At 46.3% G+C, this 23359-nt stretch overlaps 1 protein-coding gene and 1 pseudogene across 4 annotated transcripts in view; one reads left to right on the top strand and one right to left on the bottom strand.

The window, feature by feature from the left end:
* SDK1 (sidekick cell adhesion molecule 1) overlaps positions 1-23359 on the top strand; it is a 430408-nt gene that overhangs the window by 360298 nt on the left and 46751 nt on the right. For 2 of the 4 annotated variants that reach the window (XM_060684054.2, XM_060684053.2), the window contains exons 30-34: positions 4295-4496; positions 12661-12764; positions 13245-13315; positions 18835-18973; positions 20954-21013. In XM_060684054.2, coding sequence (XP_060540037.2) covers positions 4295-4496; positions 12661-12764; positions 13245-13315; positions 18835-18973; positions 20954-21013 — 576 coding nt within the window. The remainder of the gene's footprint in view (positions 1-4294; positions 4497-12660; positions 12765-13244; positions 13316-18834; positions 18974-20953; positions 21014-23359) is intronic. The other 2 variants (XM_087878657.1, XM_087878656.1) reach the window with 1 other exon arrangement.
* On the bottom strand, positions 19365-20845 carry LOC148112122 (uncharacterized; annotated as a pseudogene).

The following is a 23359-nucleotide window of genomic DNA, read 5'->3' as shown; positions in this document are numbered from 1 at the left end:
ATGATGTTCCCCAGTTAGGGTAATGAAACATCTTCAAGCAAGCAAGCAAGCTCAGAGAGCATCAAAGACCTCCATAGTTGTTATCCTCTTCCTCCTCCTCCTCCTCCTCCCTCTCACAAACCCAACTCCCTTCTAGCACTGATGATGTTACCTAGTTGGGTCATGAAACATCTGCAAGAAACATCTGCAAGCAAGCTCAGAGAGCATCAAAGACCCCCATAGTCGTCGTCTTCCTCCTCCTCCTCCTCCTCCTCCTCCTCCTCCTCCTCCTCCTCCTCCTCCTCCTCCTCCTCCTCTCTCACAAACCGCACTCCCTTCTAGAACTGGTGATGTTACCCAATTAGGGTCATGAAACATCTGCAAGAAAACAAGCAAGCTCAGAGAGCATCAAAGACCCCCATAGTCCTTGTCCTCCTCCTCCTTGTCCTCCTCCACCTCCTCATCTTCCGCCTCCTCCTCCTCCTCCTCTCCGCTCTCACAAACCCAACTCCCTTCTAGCACTGGGGTTGTTACCCAGTTAGGTTCACGAAACATCTGGGAGAAAACCAGCAAGCTCAGAGAGCACCAAGGAGCCCTCATGTCAACCCTGAGCTACAAATATTCTCTTGTATTCGTACAGCCCTAAAGACACTGCTTTGACCTCCTCGTGGAGGCTTTCTGGTTCCTTGCGCCTGGCATTCCGTCTCTTTCCTCCTGAGGATTTCAAAGGTTTCCCTTGAAGCCAGGCAGCTTCCGAGCTCCACCCACGTCCTCTAGCATTTCAACTGTTGCAAGAGCAACTGATTTTCCCACCCAGATACAGGGCAGACAGATTATCTTGCTCGTCAGTGTTCCATCATTCACTGTCTGCTTGGAAATTGTTTTCCCGGATGGCAGGTGGATGGATGACTTCTCAACTCGTGGTCCTCGCCTTCCTGATTCTTGACGGACTTGGCAATAAACATTCGTGCTTTGGGGGCGCTTCTGATTGAATTGCTAATCTAGGGGAGGCTGTCCTTGAGGAGGAGTTGGAAGGACAGATTTGTGCAGACTGGCTGCCATTTCCACTAGAATTGCTGGACTGGTTCAGCCAATCGTAAAATAAAGAACGGTTCTGTTTACTTCTGGTCTTAATTAAATTGGCCAGCTCTTCCTCGAGGTGGGTTAGGATCAAAGTATTTTTTTTCTCAGCCCTGCCTTGCCACGTCTCACATCTTCGGCTGACATTTTATGTTCCTTCCTCTATTCCAAATGTGTTATGCAATTATACAGGAGATTTGCTTTAAGAGGACGCCTGTTTCGAGTGTCCTCGCTACCCACCGAGGTACGCCAGGAGTCTAAATTACAATCTTCAGGGATTTTCACTTTCTGATCTCTGCATTTTATTTGCATGTCGGCCGGAAGAATCCTGGGAGTTGAACTCCACAGTTGATAAAGTTGGTAAATACAGGTGTTCCTTGATTTATGGCCCCAAATTTCTGTTGCTGAGCAAGGCAATGATTTAGTGAGGGGTGGCCTTTCTTTTTCCCGCCAAGGTTGTTAAGTGAATCACGTGGTCATTAAAGAAATCTGGCTTTCCCCATTGATTTTGTCAGAAGTTAGCTGGGAAACGATGGTGCAGGTCATAATACATGTCAGTTGCCCAAATTTTGCCCATGTGACCATGGGGATGCTGCAATAATCTTTTAAATATGAAAACCGTTCGTAAGTCTCTTTTTTCAGTGCTGTTGTAGCTTCGAATGGCCACTAAACACATGATTGCAAGTCGAGGGCTATCTATACTGCTGTTGTGACCCAGTAGGTAGTATTAGATGCAAACGGTTCCAAAACAAACAGACGTTACTAGAACAGCTGAGAATTAACTCATTCTCAGCGTAGTCCAAACTAAATTAAAACAAATCCTTCATAACACAAATTCTTCAGTCTAATCGCCAACCTTGGTATAATTAGGCAAACTGCCAAAGGCTTCTCTTGGCAAAAGTTCAGAAGCAGAAGACACCGACCAGAGATAAGTGCAGCAAGACAAGAACAAGTCTATCAACGTTGTTTTCCGACAAAGAGCCCAAGAGCCGTTGCTGGTCTTTTAAGCCTTATGGGAGGGGCCAATCATCTCCTGGCCTTACTCCCGAGTCGTCCTTTTTGCTCCAGCTGCTCTTGGCTTCTGGCAGCTCTTTTCATGCATGCACTAGGAACAGGCTCCTCCTGTTCCTCTGCCTCTCTGCTATCTGCCTCTGGAGGCTCCGGAATCCGCGCATCACTCCCCGATGGCCCTGGCCCCATCTCTGCCTCTGACGCAGAGCCCTCATCCGGGCCTTCCCCAGCCTCCAGGACTGGCCCATGTTCTTCCTCATCCTCCTCGCTGTCCAACTCCACTGCCAGCTCTGCAGGCTACTGGTGGACCACAACACCTGCTTTCAGGTCTTCCTTTTCACCATCCACTGTGGCGTCCAATTATTCAATCTGCTACAAATACAAGTTGGCTCCTAGGTCGTGCATAGATTGCAGCAGGGGCGAAATGCTACCGGTTCGCTCCAGTTCCCGAACTTCCAGCACGCCCGTTTTTCACCCTTCCTGAGCCTCCGCACATGCCCTGCACTTACCTACATCCAAAATGGTCCACGTGGGGACTCCTGGGAGAGGCAGGGCGGGGTGGGCGGGGCCAGCCAGGAGTGGGATTTGGGGGTTCTCTGAACTGCACAGAATCATAGCTAGAGGTTCTCCCGAACCTCTGTGAACCCCCAGCAGCCCCACCCCTGGTCCTAATCCCAACATCATCTCATGCAACTCAGGTTGATGTCAGGTTGTTGACACCAAGAGGACTCTTGTTGATGTACGGTTGATCATCCTGTTGGCACCATCAACCCTACCGAGTGCTAAAAGATGCCGCGTCTTACAGCGAATGTTTTCAGAAGGGCAGAGGGACGGAAGAGAGAAAAGCCAAAACACAAGCTGTTCTTTGTAGAAAACTGTCAGAGGTTCAGGCAGCCAGGAGTAGATATTTACTGAAACAGGTGCTGATGGAATTGAATCAAATTAGATTCTCAATTTGATTCAAATTAATTCAAAGACAAGCCACTGTGGCATCCCTAATCAATGCCTGCTTTGTTGCATGCCACACATTTTAATCAGAATCAATAGTGTCCATGATAAACAATTAAATAATTATTCCTCACCGTGTTGATTTTCTCCGACCGAAATTGATGGGTGAGGAGAGATAGGGCCAAGTTCTCGGCTGATGCATTACGGATGGTCACCTTTCTCCTTGGCATTAAGCAACGCCTGGCGCCAGAGATTCCTTTGAATAAATCAGCCAGTGTGCTCTCAGCCATCATAAGAATGCAAGGAAAACTTATCTCCCTGCTCCTTCCTTCCTTCCTAGATACAAAGGAAAACGTACGCACCCAATGTTTTATGCCAATGTCGCAAAAGAGAAGAACAGAATTATAATCAGGACCAAACAAACACAGAACTAGGCCATGTTATTTATTTTTCTTCTTCTCTAACACTCATGAACTGTGAGGGCCTTGGTACTCCCTCAACTTGGTTGTTTTCTTGCAGATGTTTTGTAACCCAACAGGTGGGTTAGGTGATGCCATCAGTGCTCGAAGGGAATGAGGGGATAGGGAGGAGGAGGGAGGAAGAGAAGAAGGATTTCCTTTGTATATTTGTAGCTCAGGGTTGAACTGTGGGGTCCTTGATGCTCTCTGAGCTTGGTTGTTTTCTTCCAGACGTTTCATGACCCAACTAGGTAATATCATCAGTGCTAGAAGGGAGTGGGGATGTGGGGAGGAGGAGGAGGAGGAGGAGGAGGGGGGAGGGGGAACTGTGGGGTCCTTGATGCTCTCTGAGCTTGGTTGTTTTCTTCCAGACGTTTCATGACCCAACTAGATCATATCATCAGTGCTAGAAGGGAGTGGGGATGTGGGGGGGGGAGGAGGAGGAGGAGGACGAGGAGGAGGAGGGGGAACTGTGGGGTCCTTGATGCTCTCTGAGCTTGGTTCTTTTCTTCCAGACGTTTCATGACCCAACTAGATCATATCATCAGTGCTAGAAGGGAGTGGAGATGTGGGGGGGGAGGAGGAGGAGGAGGAGGAGGAGGAGGAGGAGGAGGAGGAGGAGGAGGAGGAGGAGGAGGAACTGTGGGGTCCTTGATGCTCTCTGAGCTTGGTTGTTTTCTTGCAGACATTTCATTACCCAATTAGGAAACATCATCAGTTCTAGACTGCTTCTGAAGTTCTTCCATTCATGACTCCACATTTCTGCTAGTTCTCAATTTCTCAGAAAGGTCATAATTGTTCCGTGATTTGTTTTTCAGAACGACCAGCCCCTCCCAAGGAATTAAAGGTCCCTCAGTCCGAAGTCACATCCCGGAGTCTCCATCTGCACTGGGTCCCTGGAAGCGACGGTTCTTCTCCCATCCGTTACTTTACCATTCAGTTGAAAGAGCTCCCAAATGGAGACTGGAAAACCTACTCTTCATCTGTCAATCACAAAGCTACCTCCTGCTTGATTGACAGGTAAGTCTCATATTAAATACTTCCATCAGGAGAATGACAAAAAAATGCAAACCGTATCTTCTCACCGCAAAGCCGCAAAAAGGAATCCCTTTGACAGGTAAGTGGTGTGACTTTTTTTGGTAGCAAAATTCAAACTTCTTGATCAAAAATTCATTGATCAAGATTTGATCAATTCATGATCAAATCGACAAATCTCCAAGCTTCACTAAAGAGTCTTGAGACCCCAAATCTCCCTCTTAACCCATCAAGAGCAAAGTTCCACAATATTTTTTTTAGCTGTTTTTCATTGTTACGAAGGCGATTTAATAATGCGTTCCCCTGATATACTTCCAATAAATTAATAAAAAAGATGAAAAGGGACGGACGACGACAACAACAACAACAAAAGGAATCAGGTGATTAAACCGCTTCCCCAGCGGAGAGGAACAATCTCGGAATAATTAATATCAGGGTGTGATGCTATTTATCAGCAGTGTCGGCTCCCGCATTGAACAGGAAGTAATAAAAAGGCCTTCGACTAGAAAAAGAACGCTACTAATTAACAGTGCTGGAATTAGCTATCGAATGAGCTCGTGGAACCACTATTTAATTCAAAAAAGCTGGTTACCCAACAGCAAGGTATAAAAGCATCATGCTGGAACTCCTCCCACCCCCAATAATGAAAGAATGGCTGCAACGTAGAAATACGTCAGAATAGAATAGAATTTATTGGTGCAGATGACAGACTCAATAATCCCTCTGTAGAACTGGATCAGCAGCTCCTTGGGCAGTTAAGAGTATTCCGAGTTGGCACAGAAAGAATGTTCTTTGTTGTGCTTTTTTGATGATGTTTTTGATGTTAACTTAATTGCAGTGGTTCACTTAACAACTGTCGCAAAATGGGGCCAAACTCCCTTAACCATCTTGTTTAGCGATGGATATTTTAGGCTCTATCAAGGATCGCCTGTAGTCATCCTTTCCTTCACCAGGTTTGCAAGAAGCGATGTCGGACCGAGAACTAAATCACAGTTCTCAGTTTTTGCTGTCTGGCAAATCTCTGAAAGAACGCCACATTTTAATCGCAGACATGTTAATTTCCATTTGTTAATTAGCAAGACTCTCGTTCTTTTTCTCAGCCGCTGTCCAGCTAGGCAGGAATTCTTCACTCCCCTTTTTTTGGCAGGAAGTTCCTGACATTCATTCCTGGGCACGTTCTGGGTTTCTGCCTCTGTGTTTAAATCTGATTTTCAGATTAAATGAGGGCGGTTTTATCCATCTTCCCCTAGTGAGGAAGGAAGAGATCACATTGCCTGTCTAAATAGCATTATCCAGCCGTGGTTAGACTGGGCTTGGAATTAAAATTCTCCCCACAATTGCTTCTCAAGCTGCCCTGTGCTTGCAAAAGAGACTTCCCAGTTAATCTACTTCTCAAGGTGCCGAAGGAAGTTTTAACTGCTGGTGAGTTGCTGTTGAAAAAGATTGAGGAATGCGAGGAAGCTTTGGGGCATTACATTAAAAGTGTTGCTTGTGTTTTGTTTTTTTTTAAGAAATTGCAGTGGTAGAGGATAGAGTAGAGTAGGGTAGGGTAGGGTAGAGTAGAGTAGAGTAGAGTAGAGTAGAGTAGAGTAGAGTAGAGTAGAGTAGAGTAGAGTAGAATAGAATAGAATAGAATAGAATAGAATAGAATAGAATAGAATAGAATAGAATTCTTTAATGGCCAAGTATGATTGGACACACAAGGAATTTGTCTTTGGTGCATACGCTCTCAGTGTACATAAAAGGAAAGATTCATTCGTCAAGAATCATAAGGTACTACTCTTAATGATAGTCATAGGGTATAAATAAGAATAGAATAGAATAGAATAGAATAGAATAGAATAGAACAGAACAGAACAGAATAGAATAGAATAGAATAGAATAGAATAGAATAGAATAGAATAGAATAGAATAGAATAGAATAGAATAGAATAGAATAGAATAGAATAGAATTCTTTAATGGCCAAGTGTGATTGGACACACATGGAATTTGTCTTTGGTGCATATGCTCTCAGTGTACATAAAAGGAAGAATCGTTCATCTGTTTGGCACGCACTGCGTTTGTGCATGCAGTGTGTGTTTGGTGCACAGCGCACATGCGCCCACACACAGTGTGCAATTGGCACGCACTCCACATGCACGTGTACAGCAGGTTAATTTGTTGTGACCCAGATCCAAGTAGGTATTATCAGACGCAATCAGTTCAAAACAAACAGACTTTATTAGAACATTAACTCATTCTCAGCGTACTCCAAACTCATTCAAAACAAATTCTTCATAACACAAATTCTTCAGTCTTATCACCAGCCTTGGTCTAATTAGGCAACCTGCCAAAGGCTTTTCTTGGCAAAAGTTGTTCAGAAGCAGAAGACGCCGACAAGAAATAAACACAGCAAGACAAGAAACAAATCTATCAACGTTGTTTTCCGACAAAGAGCCCAAGAGCCGTTGCTGCTCTTTTAAGCCTTATGGGAGGGGCCAATCATCTCCTGGCCTTACTCCCGAGTTGTCCTTTTTGCTTTAGCTGCTCCTGCCTTCTGGCAGCTCTTCTCATGCATGCACTAGGAACAGGCTCCTCCTGTTCCTCTGCCTCTCTGCTGTCTGACTCTGGAGGCTCCGAAGTCCGCGCATCACTGCCCGATGGCCCTGGCCCCATCTCTGCCTCCGATGCAGAGTCCTCATCCAGGCCTTCCCCAGCCTCCAGGACTGGCCCCTGTTCTTCCTCAGCCTCATCGCTGTCCGACTCTGCTGCCAGCTCTGCAGGCTGCTGGCGGACCACAACATAATTGGAGATGCCAATCACTAAATCTCCATGTCTGACCCAGGCCTTCTCCAAGACCATAAAGATTCTTGAATTCTTCTCGTCTTAGAGTCTTTTCTGATCGAAAGATTCCATCGTAAGAACGATGTGATGGCCTTAACTCAATGGGTTGAGCCCCCTAGCACCAGGCAACTTGGTTTTCCACATCTGTCTTCAAGCAGCTATACCTTTACAATGGGGGCCTACCTTTCCCCACAGCTACCTGTACATCTCTTGTTGCAGTTTGTATTGATCTTTATATACCCAAGAACTGTCTCTCCAGCCTTGAGTTTTCTGGACGTGTGGGATTGCAACTCCCAAAAGTAATTGTGTCTGATTGGGAATATTTATTTTTAGAGATTCTGCAGAAAGATTCCATTAGCTCTAAATCATGCCAAGCTGAATGTCTTTAAGATCTTGTCTAAAGAGACTTCAATTTCATTATTTAAAGCCCTGAGCATTGTCTACTCAATCAAGGATGTTTGTTTGACATTAAAATTTTTCATCTTTAAGCACTCAGAGCTGTTTCCTGCATGTAAACAGCTATCCCAACCCCTCTGGGCAATCCTCCCATATCCTCCATACAGTGCAATAGAATTAAATGTAGTGGTTGATTAATCGATTAGTCTTACATTCGTATCAAAGAAAATGAAGGCAAAATATAGGATCTAATTCCAGGGTAAAATAGATAAAAGAAATTGCAGCAATAAAATACAGAAGTGCAAGTACAAAGAATCGGCATTTAGGCCACTCTTGTCTCCTTTTCTGTATTTTTTCTTTTTCTTGTCTCACCCTTAAAATCTGGGGACTCTAAGGGTGACCTCCCATCCAACTTGCATGACTGGGAAAATTTTGGAATTTGGGGTTGAAGAGCATGAATCTTTCGATTGTTCAGAGAGAGTGAGATTGCCCAAGATTCCTCCGGGGTTGAAAAAAAAAAATGCACCGGTTTGAAATTGGTCTACCTTACTACTGCCTTGCTGTTGCATCAGCTCCAACAGGTTTGGAGGTGAGCATCTGGATACGTACCATCGTAGGCTGACAACTCAGAAACATGTCAGCATCCAGAAGGGATAGCTTACTCTTAAGAGCTGATTTTCCTCCCTCACGTTCTCTCCTTAGCCCATTTTGGACTGCTTCATAGGCTGTAGCCCAGTAGAGGGATTCAAAATTTTTTACTACCGGTTCTGTGGGCGTGGCTTGGTGGGTGTGTCATGGCTTGGTGGGCGTGGCTTGGTGGGCGTGGCAGGGGAAGGATACTGTAAAATCTCCATTCCCACCCCACTCCAGGGGAAGGATATTGCAAAATTTCCATTCCCTCCCCACTCCAGGGGAAGGATACTGTAAAATCTCCATTCCCCCCCACTCCAGGGGAAGGATATTGCAAAATTTCCATTCCCTCCCCACTCCAGGGGAAGGATACTGTAAAATCTCCATTCCCTCCCCACTCCAGGGGAAGGATACTGTAAAAACTCCATTCCCTCCCGACTCCAGGAGAAGGATATTGTAAAATCTCCATTCCCTCCCCACTCCAGGGGAAGGATACTGTAAAAACTCCATTCCCTCCCCACTCCAGGGGAAAGATACTTCAAAATCCCCATTCCCTCTCCACTTCAGGGGAAGGATACTGCCAAATCCCCATTCCCTCCCCACTCCAGGGAAAAGTTACTGCCAAATCCCCATTCCCTCCTGATTAGCTGGGACTCGGGAAGCAGAGAATAGATGGGGGTGGGACCAGTCAGAGGTGGCGTTTATAGGTTTCCGAACTACTCAAAATTTCCGCTACTGGTTTTCCAGAACTGGTCAGAACCTGCTGAATACCACGTCTGCTGTATCCCTTTGGGCCTACGTCTGTTTTGAGAAGCGTTGAGCTAAAGGTGTCCTCCTTGTCACTCAGTCCTTTTCTGTATGGCCAACCTCTCTGGTAACTCCATCTGGGGTTCTTGCTTCCTCTTGTCTATTGGCCTCAATTTTTGTTTCCCTTTCTTTACATTTTCCATTGGGTACGGTAGTGTTTTATCAAGAAGTAGATGAAGTGTGTTAGAAACGTATCCCAAAGATTCCTTGTTGTTCTTTTTCACGTCTATGTTCCATCTTCAAATAGGAGTGAGCCAGCAGATGGTTCCTCAAGATGAGTACCATTTTCTTGGGTGATCACCTCTATTACAGATTTAGCAACTGTATGCATTGTTGCTAATAATCCCCTCATTTCATCTAGCCTTTTTAGAGCACCCCACTTGTTCAGTATCTGTCAAACTACTGAAACGGTTAAATTTATCTCTAAGGGTTCTTCAGAAAACTGACTTGCCATGAGAAGTGCAGATTTCTCAGGCTGCCTCTTCTCAAGGACAACAGTGATAGAACCTCCTTGCCTTTACCTACTTTCATGTTGCTGCTATTAATCGTCAAAAGCAAAAACACTCTTATTGTCAAGATTAACGAGCTAAACTCCTTCTGTGTGAAGCACATGTTGTGGGAAGATTTCACACTTGGTCAATAAATGCTTCATTTCACAACACACCGACTGGTAGTAAGATGTTAGAAGGATTTGTTTAGAGGGTCTCCTGGATTGTGGAGCTCTGGAGTGTGCAGCAGCTGCCAAAAAAGCCAACACAGTTCTAGGCTGCATAAACAGAGGGATTTCATCCCTGGGGTTTCCTGCCCAAGCAGGGGGGTTGGACTAGAAGACCTCCAAGGTCCCTTCCAACTCTGTTATTCTATTCTGTAGAGAAACATCCCAGCCAGTGGTGGGTTTCAACATTTTTTACTACTGGTTCTATGGGTGTGGCTTGGTGAGCATGGCATGGCTTGGTGGGCATGACTTGGTGGGCGTGGCGGGGGAAGGATACTGTAAAATCTCCATTCCCTCCCTTCCCCACTCCAGGGGAAGGTTACTGCAAAATCCCCATTTCCTCCCGATCAGCTGGGACTCGGGAGGCAGAGAATAGATAGGGGTGGGGCCAGTCAGAATTTTTACTACCGGTTCTCCGAACAACTCAAAATTTCCACTACCGGTTCTCCAGAACTGGTCAGAACCTGCTGGAACCCACCTCTGATTCCAACCACCGTTTCCACAAGAGGCTTCCAAACATACAGTTTTGCTCTAAAAACTTTTCTTTTCCATCAAACAGGGCTGGCGTGAACCCCACCCCACCCCCCTTTTCTTAGCTTTTTAAATTGTCAATGGGTTTTAGTTTGAATGTTTTAAATTTTGGGCCCAAGTCATGTAATTCTTTTAAAAAATTTTAAATTTTGTATTGGTATGTGTTTTAGTTCTGGGCTGTGCACCGCCCTGAGTCCACTAGGAGAAGGGCTGTATACAAATTGAATAAAATGAATGAATGAATGAATGAATGAATGAATGAATGAATGAATGAATGAATGAAGTACAAAGTCTCGTCTTTGGGGTTCCTCACTGATACAACTGCCTAATATCAAGCCAAGCTGAGTCCGTATATAGCATTTGTCCAACATAGACCTTCACCAAGCAATGCCCTCTGCTGCTCCTCAGACCCAGCATCTTACCTCCCCATGTTTTAATCTTCTGTCCCCGGTACTTGTATCTGGATTGCTTAGTTGAGTCTGCTGGTTGGCTGACTTTCACCGCTTATAATTAGCTCAGCCTATTGCGAGCAACTCTGAACTCCTGCAGACCTTGTTAGTCACACCGAAGGAAGGCTCCTGCTGGTTGCCCTAGAAGCTCATATCAATTCGCCTCAGCTGGAAGTCCGACTTTGAATATCTTAACGTCACCGAGAGTGCAGGGATCCTGCAGGGAATCCCCTGACTCTGTCAGAGTTAAATAAGCCGCATGCCTACTTCTTGGAGATGCACCCAGGATGAGAGAGCATTGCCTAGTAGATTAACCAAGGTGGATCTCATTTCCATTTATCCCTCTGTCATTCAGCCCGCTCTTGCATAAATCCACTGATATCTCCCACCTAGGAAACCAGCGGCAGATAATTTTTGATCACTGTAAAAGGTGTCACTCAGATGCGCCGAGAAAAAGGAGTCGGGAAGAGTAAAATCTTCTACGTCCTTGTACGCTTCATTTGAGTTTGCCTGTTACTGCTTTCATCCCCTAACCGGGTAATTCTGGACTACATTATAATATTAATGAGTGGCCTTACAGGAATACATTCGGTAGGCTTTATTTTTAAGGTTGAAAATTTTTTTAAAAGTCTTGTGAAACCTGTCCTTATCTCGAACAAGCTCTTAGGTACTTTGGCGTTGGAAGCAGAAGCAAAAAAAAAAAGAGAGAGAGAGAGAGAGAGAGAGATTACAATATTAACATAGTAATAATAAATTATCGCTCTTTAATTAGCTGCTCACAATGCCCTCTTATAAACTAATTCTTTCGCTCACTAAATAGATTCGGAGAGAGAGCAGCTAAGTGAGCTTAAATCCAAAAGTGGCCATACCAAAAAAAAAAAATCTTGGTGTCTTTCCTGTCTTCGGGTCTACAATTTCCATGAATTCCATCTGAAGTGGCATCAGAAATGGGATTCACATAATTTACCTATTGATTTGCCCAGGACCGAAAATGTGAGGGCATGTACCTGCGGCCTTTGCGCGTGCACCTGGCCTCAAAAATGTGTCTTAATAGGACAGCACGGGGCAGGTGGGGGGGAACGGCAGGCCCACCCGCGATTTCCACTACCGGTTCACACAAACCGGCTTTATACCACCTCTGGGTGGCATCATTAGCACTTCTGGACAGGGGTGAAATGTAAAATGTGTTACTACCGGTTCTGTGGGCGTGGCTTGGTGGGAGGGGTAATGTGACTGGGTGGGCGTGGCCAACTTTTTTTTTTTTTTTTTTTAACTTTTCAAAGCATTTTTTCTCATGCTTTGAAAAGCCTCTGGCGATCAGGCAACTCAGCTGGGATCGTCAGAGACTTTTCAAAGCATTTTTTTTTTTGCCACCTCTTCGGCCAAGTGGTTGCAGAAAAAAATGCTTTGAAAAGCCTCTGACGATCCCAGCTGAGCCGCGCGATCATCAGAGGCTTTTTTTTTTTTAACTTTTAAAAGCATTTTTTCGTGGGAAGAGGTTGTAGAAAAAATGCTTTTAAAAGTAAAAAAAAAAAAAGCCTCTGATGATCGTGCGACTCAGCTGGGCATGATGAGGGGCGCAGGGATTTTTGCTACCGATTCTCCAAACCACCCGCCACCATCGCTATCGGATCAGGCGATCCGGTCCGAACCGGGAACATTTCACCCCTGCTTCTGGGAGTTGTAATCCAGAATATTTGGATGGTGCCATGCTGCTTTCCCCATAGATTATGAGAAGCATGAAAACACGAGGCAAATGTTGACTTTTTTTTTTTAATTTTGGTCCACCCCTTGCAGGTTGAACCCCTTTACCTCTTACAAGCTCCGCCTGAAAGCCACCAACGATGTCGGAGACAGCAATTTTGGTGCCGAGACGGAGGCAGTCACTACACTGCAAGATGGTAAGGGCCACAACAGCCGGCCAACGTCTTCTTTGGGGTGCCTCTTACACCATCATTCAAGATGGTGACGGACTTTGGGCGCTATCTAACAAAATGAAATTCAGTGGTGCGAAAAATAAGGTTCTACATTTAGGCAAGAAAAAGAAAATGCACAGGTATACAGTATATGTGGTACCTTGCTCAATAGTGGTGACTGGAAGAGGGATCTTGAGTGGTTCCTCAACCTTGGAAACTTTAAGATGGGTGGACTCCAGCTCCCAGAATTCCCCAGCCAGTTGGGGAGTTGAAGTCCACCCATCTTAAAATTGCCAATGTAAAAAAAAAACACTGGCATAGACACACATTTCCCTGAATAGTCCAAAGCTTCTGGACCTCCCATGGTAGGAGTGATCCTCCTCTGTCATTCATCTATAGAGTTGTGTGGCCAAGTAACACATTTGTCATCTCCATATCTGGTGTTGTTGTTTTTTTTCTTTCTAGTTCCAGATGAACCACCAAATTCCGTGTCTGTGACCCCATACACAACTTCCTCTGTCCTAGTACAGTGGCAGGTGAGTAGAAAAGTAGCCCTGAAGCCTGAGCTCCAATGATCAGAAGGTGATTCCTAGGATCGATCGTAGAAAATTTGCATATGTGAAATCAATCATTAGTATGAATCCTAGAACACTTCGATCCCCCTTCACAGATGCCAGCTTATTCTCAGTGTTAAAATATCCTCAGATTAACAAAGGGGCCAGTGTGGTTTCATTTGTCTGTTTTTAAGAAATGCATATGGATATCAGTGGTGGAATTCAAATTTCTTTACTACCAGTTCTGTGGGCGTGGCTTGGTGGGCGTGGTTTGGCTTGGTGGGCGTGGCAGGGGAAGGATACTGCAAAATCTCCAGGTTTGGCTTGGTTGGCGTGGCAGGGGAAGGATACTGCAAAATCTCCATTCCCACCCCACTCCTGGGGGAAGGATACTGCACACTCCCCATTCCCTCCCCACTCCTGGGGGGAGGATATTGCAAAAACTCCATTCCCACCCCACTCTGGAGCCAGCCAGAGATTGCATTTGCCAGTTCTCCGAACTACTCAAAATTTCTGCTACTGGTTCTCCAGAACCTGTCAGAACCTGCTGGATTTCACCCCTGATGGACATCCATCTCATACGCATGAATGTGGACTTCTGAAAGCAAAAACAAGACAACTGCAATGTAAAAAGGACAAAATGTTGCCCTTTGTCTCAAATTATTTGGCTATTCCTACGAAGACAAATCTCCACACTAAGCTGGTACCTTCTGGTAGGACTGGAAGACATCTTCCATTCTCCCAATCCTGCATGGCACTGCCTCACAATAAAAATTTCCCCGAGATCACACAGGACCAGTGGATTGGAGAACAGGCTGGGAGATTGGCACAGTTTATGTCCGAAACAAAGAACCAAAATCATTCCTTAAATCCAAGCACAGAATGTTTATTAGAATGTCGGTTGGAATTGACTTTTATTAGAATGTCAATTTATTAGAACACAGAATGTCAGCCCATACACGAGAATCCAGTCAACTAACGGTCAGTGCTAAATTGGCGCCAGATAAGGGTCAACGGAATTCAATGGGGCTGGGCTTGGATCTCTTGTGGCAATGCAAGGATTCCAAACTAATGACGCATTTAACTCCGCCCTCTGGCTCTGCCTACTTTTCTCCTATCTCTTCCTCTTGGCTTCATGACAGCCACTCTGTCATGCAGATTTTGTGTCGGTCTTCCTGATCGCACAGGGAGCCCCCACACTCTGTTACAACATGTTAAACAAATGTGAGACATTTTGACAGTTTTTAACTAAGGAGCCACACGTAAGTACCAATCAGCCATTTGCCTCTCATTCAGGCGTACAATGGGGTTCCACTAACGCGCGCAAAGGACAATACGGCGGTGCACATCTCATTAAAGGTTGATCCTGTTGATAGATTTGGGGTGGATAATGAATGTGAAATAGACGGTAGTTGAGATAATTAGGAACCTTTTATTTCACGAAAACCTAATGGGAGATTTGCCCCTTTGCCTGCATCTAGGGAATTGAAGGCCAATTACATGTCATTATCATGCTTACATTATTGGGGCACTCAGCAGTTGAGGCTCTACAGTTTTCAAATAAAAAAAAAATGTAAAATAATTTGAAACTCCGCAGTTGACTGCGGAGAAAACACAGGTGGGCATAAGATAATGTTTTATATTGCTCCGCTGGAGAAGGCAAGAAGCAGAATTAAATGCCGGCGCATCGAGCGTTTCGCTTCTTAATTTCATACCCATCAATGGCAACAAGAAAGTTCTTGCCATCAAAAATCCCGATTTTCCTGTCCCGTTCTGCGTGGAAGTTTTAACTCGTCAGCTCTGTCTCTCACCCGCTTCTTCCTTTTAATCCGGAATTTGTCCCAATTTCACAGTGTAAACACACGGTTGTTATCGTCCCTCTGAATCTGTAATAGATTACCCGCAGTTCCTCTGGGCCTCCCCTCTCCGAGATCTAGGAAATCCTAAATAATCCTTTACATCAAAACCTGCATTTTTTTTTATTTTTTATTTTTACTCATGAAAGATGGATAAGAGCAGGATGCCTTGACCTTTGTGATTAGAGTACCTTTTCCAGGGTAGAAATAAAACCGTCAAAGAAAGAAGGAAATGTCATCTTGTGCCATTTATCCCAGGTTTCTTTGTGCGGGATCGCTTAATAGCTTCTGAATCTGAGATCAGACACAGGCTGCTGCAGAAAGAGAGAGAGAGAGAGAGAGAGAGAGAGAGAGAGAGAGAGAGAGAGGAAGGGAGGGAGGGAGGGAGGGAGAGAGAGGGAGGGAGAGAGGGAGAGAGAGAGGGAGGGAAGGAGAGAGAGAGAGGGAGAGAGGGGGGGAGGGAGGGAGAGAGGGAGGGACAGAGAGAGAGAGGGAGAGGGAGAGAGGGAGGGACAGAGAGAGAGGGAGAAAGAGAGAGGGAGAGAAAGAGACAGAGAGGGAGAGAGAGAGAGGGAGAGAAAGAGAGACAGAGAGAGCGAGAGAGAGAGGGAGGGAGAGAGAGAGAGAGAGAGAGAGCCCCTTTGCTTGTTTTTGAGACATGGTGGAACAGATGGTATGACTCAGGAAGTTGGCATGAAGGACAGGAAGGAGAATAATTTTGAGGAGGGGGAATGCTGTGGGGCCTTCAACATCGCAACCTTAATTATGGAAAGTGACTCATTCATTGGTATGGTGGTGTATCCCCTTCCCTTAGATCCATGATGGCAAACCTCATGGAGCCCTCTCGGCTGGCACGCGCACCATCACCCCAGATCAGACCTCCGTGGCGTTTCTTTTGTGAGTTTCTGTTTCCCTGCAAACGACGAAACAGAAGCTCCCGAAAGAAAAAGATCTTACCTCTTGCCACGCTGCCGGTGTTGGGATGCCCCGTCTCCCGCTGGCCAGCTGGTCTCGAGGGCTCTGCTGCACATGTGTGCATATCCATGCCTGTATGCGTGCATGTTCACGCGTGCACATGTCTGCGCACATTCGCGTATGTGCGCATTCGCTCAGGCAACCGCCCGCAGTTTGGGCACTCAGTGTCTAAAAGGTTCGCCATCACCGCCTTAGATTCTAATCAAATCAACCTTTTCTCACTCCCCCTCCCCTTCTTACCTAGTTTTTAATTAAGTGAACATAAGGGTTATTCTCCCAGACCATCAGAAACATGGCCACAAGCAAATGGCTTAGCGGTGTACCAAAGTACGTTCCGGAGACCACCGAGCCTAAATTAGGGGACGGAGAACCATAAATCAAAGTTAAGGCACGGCGGCAGATTAATGGCGTAGCTCCTTTCTCCCACCCGCCCCTGGGGAGTGATGAGAGCTGGGTCCCCCGAGAGATCAACTCTATAAAAGTTTGAGATGAAGCTGATTATTTCAGGAGCAGTCCGGTGGCTGGAATGTTGACGGAAAGCCAACGTTGTCACCTTGATTGACTTCTCGAGCTTGCCTAGGTAAATCTTGATGAATGACCTGTGTCAGCAGCGGAAATTGCCTCTTTGGATCCTTCTCCATCTTTCTAGACTGGTGAGGTTTCTAATTCGTGGGGACAATTCTCGGAAGATAGCCAGAAAACAGGAGGTGGCTGCCGTGTTCCTTGAGGAAACGTGTGTTCCAGATGGATCCACCTCGTTTCTTCTGCCTTTTAACACCAGCCTGATACCATTAGGTGAACGTTGTTGGCCGGAGGAGAGCGTCTTTGACATTATTCCAAAGAACTCTTCAAGACTGAGCTTGCAGGTTGTACCTCACTGTCAAGTTTCGAGGTCGTCTCAAATAAATTGCATTTCAAACAAAGTCTTTGAAGAAAAACTTCTATTTATTAAGCACGGCATTCTAAAACCCGACTCCATTGAAGCCAACACTGACTTCCAGCCCCAAAACCCTCCCTTTCCGTTCCCCACTCCCCTGCACTCATTGGCCATCTTCCAAGTCATTCTACCGCTAATCTACTCCAGCTCAAAGGAATTTCCCCCTCCCATCCCATCTCCTAGGGGATATTATCTCCAGGGAAAATAAGTAGGTGAAAAGTCAAACGTCCCTTTCCAGACGCCTTCACTTCTCCTTCTTATGTCAGCACTAGAGTAACTGCAGCTTGAAGTGTTGACACTTAGCACCCTCACCATGGATCCTGGTCTAATTCATCCCAGCTTGTTCCTTGTCTCCAAAGATGGTTAGAGATGTCCTGCCTGTCAATCCTGGAGCCATCTTTGAGTGTCTTCAAGGTTGCCACAGCGAGGCTCGCTGAAGCTGTGGGAAAGGCAGGGGGGAGTAGAGATAGCTGAGGGGACTATGTAGCCAAAATAACATTATTTCTTCTGGGAACCAAGGACACTCTCACCAGCATCTGGAGGGGCATGGATGGGAGGCATCCAGGATGGGGAGAGAGACCTGATTGGGCCATGTGATGGTTGTGAGTGATGGAGGGAAGAAATGTCCTTCTGGGTTCAGTTCCAAGTGGGGAAAAAGACACGTGAAACATGGAGACTGCTTGGAAAGATGGTTTAATGGTGGACAGGACCACATGGTTTTGAGGTCCTGGGCAGAAAAGGCGATCAAATGCCTCAAGATGTTGGGTGAAGAAAAAAAGGGGGGAGATGCTGAGAGTCCCTTGGTTTTATACCGTCTCTTGGGCCCCACCTTGTTTCCTGTTTATTTATTTATTTGTTTTATTATTCATATTTCTATGCTGCCCACTCTCCAAGGACTCTAGGCAGCTTACACCAAAGACAGTATACTAAATAGCATATTGCCCCCAACAATCTGGGTCCTCATTTTACCCACCTCGGAAGGATGGAAGGCTGAGTCAACCTTGAGCCGGTGAGATTTGATCCGCTGATCTGCTGAACTAGCAGTCAGCTGAAGTAGCTGCAGTACTGCACTCTAACCACTGCGCCACCTCGGCTCTCCTGTTCCGTTATAAGAATGTATCCTGATTGGTTTTCAGACTCCCAGGGGGCGGGGGTCTTAGCTAACTTGTAGGTTGTCTCCCAGGCTTGCTTGAGCCTGGCTCAGACCTTGATGGCCCATTGACAAAGGTGGGGGGGGGACAGGGAGCTACTTTGTCTTCAAAACATGTTTCTCCATTTCTCATCCAAGGAAATACAATATTCTGCCTTTTTAATATTTCCTAAAATATTTCATTCTTCTAGGAGAAGGGTGGGTGCTAACTTCTTACAGAACTTTGGATTTTGAACTGGGTGGGGAAAACGGCAGGGAACTTCAGAGTCGGTTTTTCACCAGCTGTGCCAATATGACATGCCTAATAAATCTACACGCTGAGGAACTCTGCCTTGGAGTTTTGATTTCATCTGGGCATTGCCCAGATGGGTGAATAATCTCTCCACAGCATCTCAACTTTGCAAGATATTCCAAATGGAAGTTTTGATTATGTGATGCAGCCAAATATTTTGAAACCAACACCCAGATATACCACCATTGTCTAGAAATATATCTCTCTCTGAATTTCTTAGTGGTGTTTTTTTTTTATCACAGACAAGTTGCAACTTAACCCTTTTTGTGGGCATTTTTTTTTTTTTTGCAGCCTCCAAAGGTAGAGAGTCTCAATGGTCTTCTTTTGGGATATCGTATTTATTATCGGGAGCTGGAACCCGAAAACACTAGACCAGGAACAGAATCCAAAGCCCTTAAAAACCCATCAGCTCTGCGAGCCGAAATTGCAGGTAAGGAGCCAATTATTTGGGCTGTTTTAATGTGTGATGAATGGTTTGTCATTTGCAATCAGATGAACAAATATTAAAACACTTGATGGAAACGGAAGGAAAAAAACTTGTGCATGCTCTCAAATTTATTCAACAAGCTGGCTGTCAGATTGGAAACCGATCCATTGGGCTTTTTCTCTTTGCCTCTTTTCTCATTCACCCCAACCTCCCTTATTTCTTGCTTTCTGCTTTTGTTTTCAGTTTGAGTCTTGGTTGTAAATCTGCTGTCCAGAACCAGCATTCTTAACACATCAAATTAAAGGCTTAATCTTTGGGAGGACGGGGAGGACGGGGGGGAGGAAGGGCAAGGAAGGAGTGAAGGGCAAAGTAGAAGAGGAGAGCAGATCTTCCTTCACACCAGGGTCCCATATTCATCCGCTGTGTCCACAAGAAGCTGGACATTACAGTGGGAACCAAAAGGCTGGAACTGGGAGCATATGCATTTTAAGTCCAAGTATGCAGCCTTCTAAAGAAATTGGATAGTACAACAAGACCTTAGCAACCATCCATGCAACAACTGGAAGGGTTTGGATGGATAGATGGATGGATGGGAAGGTGGGTGGGTGGGTGGGTGGGTGGGTGGATGGATGGATGGATGGATGGATGGATGGATGGGAAGGTGGGTGGGTGGGTGGGTGGATGGATGGATGGATGGATGGATGGATGGGAAGGTGGGTGGGTGGGTGGGTGGATGGATGGATGGATAGATGGATGGATGGGAAGGTGGGTGGGTGGATGGATGGATGGGAAGGTGGGTGGGTGGATGGATGGATGGGAAGGTGGGTGGGTAGATGGATGGATAGGTGAGTGGATAGATGGATGGATGAATTGAATGGATGGATGGATGGATGGATGGATGGATGGATGGATGGATGGATGGATGGATGGATGGATGGATGGATGGATGCATGCATGGATGGATGGATGGATGGATGGATGGATGGATGGATGGATGGATGGATGGATGGGAAGGTGGGTGGGTGGATGGATGGATGGGAAGGTGGGTGGGTAGATGGATGGATAGGTGAGTGGATAGATGGATGGATGAATTGAATGGATGGATGGATGGATGGGTGAGTGGATAGGTGGATGGATTGGATAGATGGGAAGGTGGGTGGGTGGGTGGGTGGGTGGATGGATGGATGGATAGATGGATGGATGGATGGATGGATGGATGGATGGATGGATGGATGGATGGATGGATAGATGGATGGATGGGAAGGTGGGTGGGTAGATGGATGGATGAATTGAATGGATGGGTGGGTGGATGGATGGATGGGAAGGTGGGTGGGTAGATGGATGGATAGGTGAGTGGATAGATGGATGGATGAATTGAATGGATGGATGGATGGATGGATGGATGGATGGATGGATGGATGGATGGATGGATGGATGGATGGATAGGTGGGTGGGTGGATGGATGGATGGATGGATGGGTGGGAAGGTAGGTGGAAGGACAGGTGGGCGGGTGGATGGATGGATGGAAAGGTGGGTGGATAGAGGGATGGAATGATTGAATGGATGGGAAGGTGAGTAGGTGGATGGATGGATTCTATCCAACCATTCCAACATTGGAAAGCCTAAGAATAAAAAGCTCCTAGAGAAATCTCCTCTTTCTCTTCTCCTTAGAACAAAGTCGTTTTGGCTCAGTGATTCTTCAGACACTTCTCATTGCTTTATAGCATCCATCTCCATAATTTCTTTCTGTGTGGGAAGATAGCTGAGTAAGCCTTCTGGTTTAGGGATCTTTCAGCATGTTCTCTGGGAAGAGGGCTGACTTATATAGCCAGGCAGCTGGGGGGGGGGGCTGGAGGGGGTCTTTGCCTTGAACATTGCCTGCACTCACAATTACTTCACCTCAAACTGCTGGAACCGTGTGGAATTGGCAATAACGGCTAACCTTGCCCTCTGCTTCTTTTCTGCTTTGCTTACCTTGAATAGCCCAAAGCATCTTCAAGGCAGTGAACAGCAGCTCGGACTTAACAACCTACGAATTAACAAGTAAGTTAATTAGAAGTACGCATTGATGTCACCCTTTGTAGGGCTGGGAAACACGGCAGACTTCTTCCCGCAGCCTCTTTTAAACTTGGCGTTACCGGGGGTTGAAGGGTGGGCGCATAACAATTTCAGAGAAGGACATCTGGGTAGCTTCAATGATGGTTCAGGGCTTCGGTCGACTGAAGAAATTGATTTGGATTGTTTTGCAAAAGCATCACTGGCGGAGCCCTTCATGCAAATCATTGGATGGCAAATTTGTGTGGGTTTGGTTGGCTTGCGTTTCCTAGGGGGTGTTCAGACCTATCAGCCTTGCCTTTGTTAGCATATACCAAGGATATTAAGACGTTCCTAGGTGGGCTGTGATGGCTCAGCGGTTAAAAACACGGAGCTTGTCAGCTGGAAAGCCGACAGCTTGGGTTCGAGACCCAAGAGTCACACGACGGGGTGAGCTCCCGTTCCTTGCTCCAGCTCCTGCCCATCTAGCAGTTCGAAAGCATGCAAATGCGAGTAGTTCAATAGGTACCACTTCGGTGGGAAGGTAACAGCGTTCCATGCGCCTTTGGCATCTAGCCAACTGGTCTTTGCACGCGACGGCCACCTGGTCCTCAGGTTTCTGCTATGTGCACTGGCCACCTAATCTTTGGGTTTTTGGTGCGCACATGTGCGCCAGCCAGCTGGTCTTCGTGCACTCCGGAGCGCCGGAAACCCAAAAAACAAGTGGCCAGTGCACATGGTGGAAACCTGAGAACCAGGTGGCCAGCGCACATGAAGACCAGGTGGCGAGTGTGCATGGGTGCACTGGAAACCAGAAGATGCGGCCGCGCGGGTAGTCACGGGAGCCACATGGCGCTCCCATACAACACCGCTCCTGCGTGAGCTGCACTGGCTCCCAGTGGTCTTCCGGGTGCACTTCAAGGTGTTGGTTACCACCTTTAAAGCGCTCCATGGCATAGGACCTAGTTATCTTCGAGACCGCCTGCTGCTACCGATAACTTCCCATCGACCTGTGCGCTCCCACAGAGAGGGCCTACCTTGGGGTGCCATCAGCCAAACAATGTACACTGGTGATCCCCAGGGGGAGGGCCTTCTCTGTGGGGGCACCTACCCTCTGGAATCAGTTGCCCCCAGAGATAAGGAGAATCCAAGACCTCAGTGCCTTCCGCCGTGCCCTTAAAACCTTCTTTTTCCAGCAAGCCGGGCTGGCCTAACATTTTTTAAAATGTTTTTAATTGTTGGTTATTGTTTTTAATCATGGGGCCAAATTTATATATATATTTTTAATTGTATTTTAATGTTTGTAGTTTATGTTTTTACTTGGCTGTTCACCGCCCTGAGTCCTCAGGGAGAAGGGCGGTATACAAATTTAACAATAAATAAATAAATTAAATAAATAAGAGCAGCTGGCGACAGCTTAGAGGGCTCTGTGTGCCACCTCCGGCACAGGTTCGCCATCACAGCCAGCCATAATAATCGCCAATATCTCCAGCTCTGCTTTCACCCTAACCCCTGAACCTTCTCAGCTTCCATCCCTCATGGATGTCCATGAGCTCAGACCGCCGCACTACAGTTCTACTCTAGCATCCCCCCTGGACCACCCCTCCCCCTCCCCCCAAAAATGTGCCATGTTGTCCAAATGCCATTTTCCTGCAGATTGCTTGGAAATACATCACATCCCTTGCACGCAAGGCGGGAGGGGAAGGGGGGCAGAGAGTCCTTGTGTATTAACTGGCGGGAGTTTCAGATTCCCATAAAACTGTCAGTTTCCTACGATATATCAAGTAGTTTTATTTATTATGCTGACAAAATGTAAGCAGTAAATTAGATACCATCAGCTGTCTGTCTACCTGGAACCGGCAGGCAACACACCGGTGTCTGACTGAGTTACGTGGGCAGAATATTTGCGAGCACTTTAGGAAATCTGAAATTAGAAGGGCCTCATTATCAATCTCACAGAACCTTCCCCGGGATGATAGTTTGCAGAGAAACTGGCGATGGTGGTGCTGGAAGAGCTAAAGGGGTAGTTCACACGTCGAAGAGGGGGGGGAGAAACGAAAAGAAAACGAATTTGAAAGTAAAACGCCTCTGAACGGAGACCGGCCCTGTTCTGGGAGATTTCCAGCAAAGCTTCCCAGAGTTGTATTTTGGCTGGTGGGCTTCCTCAAGTGATCCATATTCTCCGAAAAGATAAGTGGCCTGGTTTGAATATGCAAATCCCCAGAACTTCAAGGACGACGCAAAGGCCTCTGGGGTGGAAGGCATGAAGTTTGGTCTTCTTGCTATCATGCTTGTTTGGTTATTAATTACACCATAGCCAGAGGAGATTTTCTCTCTCTCTCTCTCTCTCTCTCT

Source organism: Pantherophis guttatus, chromosome 14 (genome assembly GCF_059756535.1).
Source record: "Pantherophis guttatus breed Tessera chromosome 14, ASM5975653v1, whole genome shotgun sequence".
Taxonomy (NCBI): domain Eukaryota; kingdom Metazoa; phylum Chordata; class Lepidosauria; order Squamata; family Colubridae; genus Pantherophis; species Pantherophis guttatus.
This window is presented reverse-complemented; position numbering and strand designations above follow the sequence as displayed.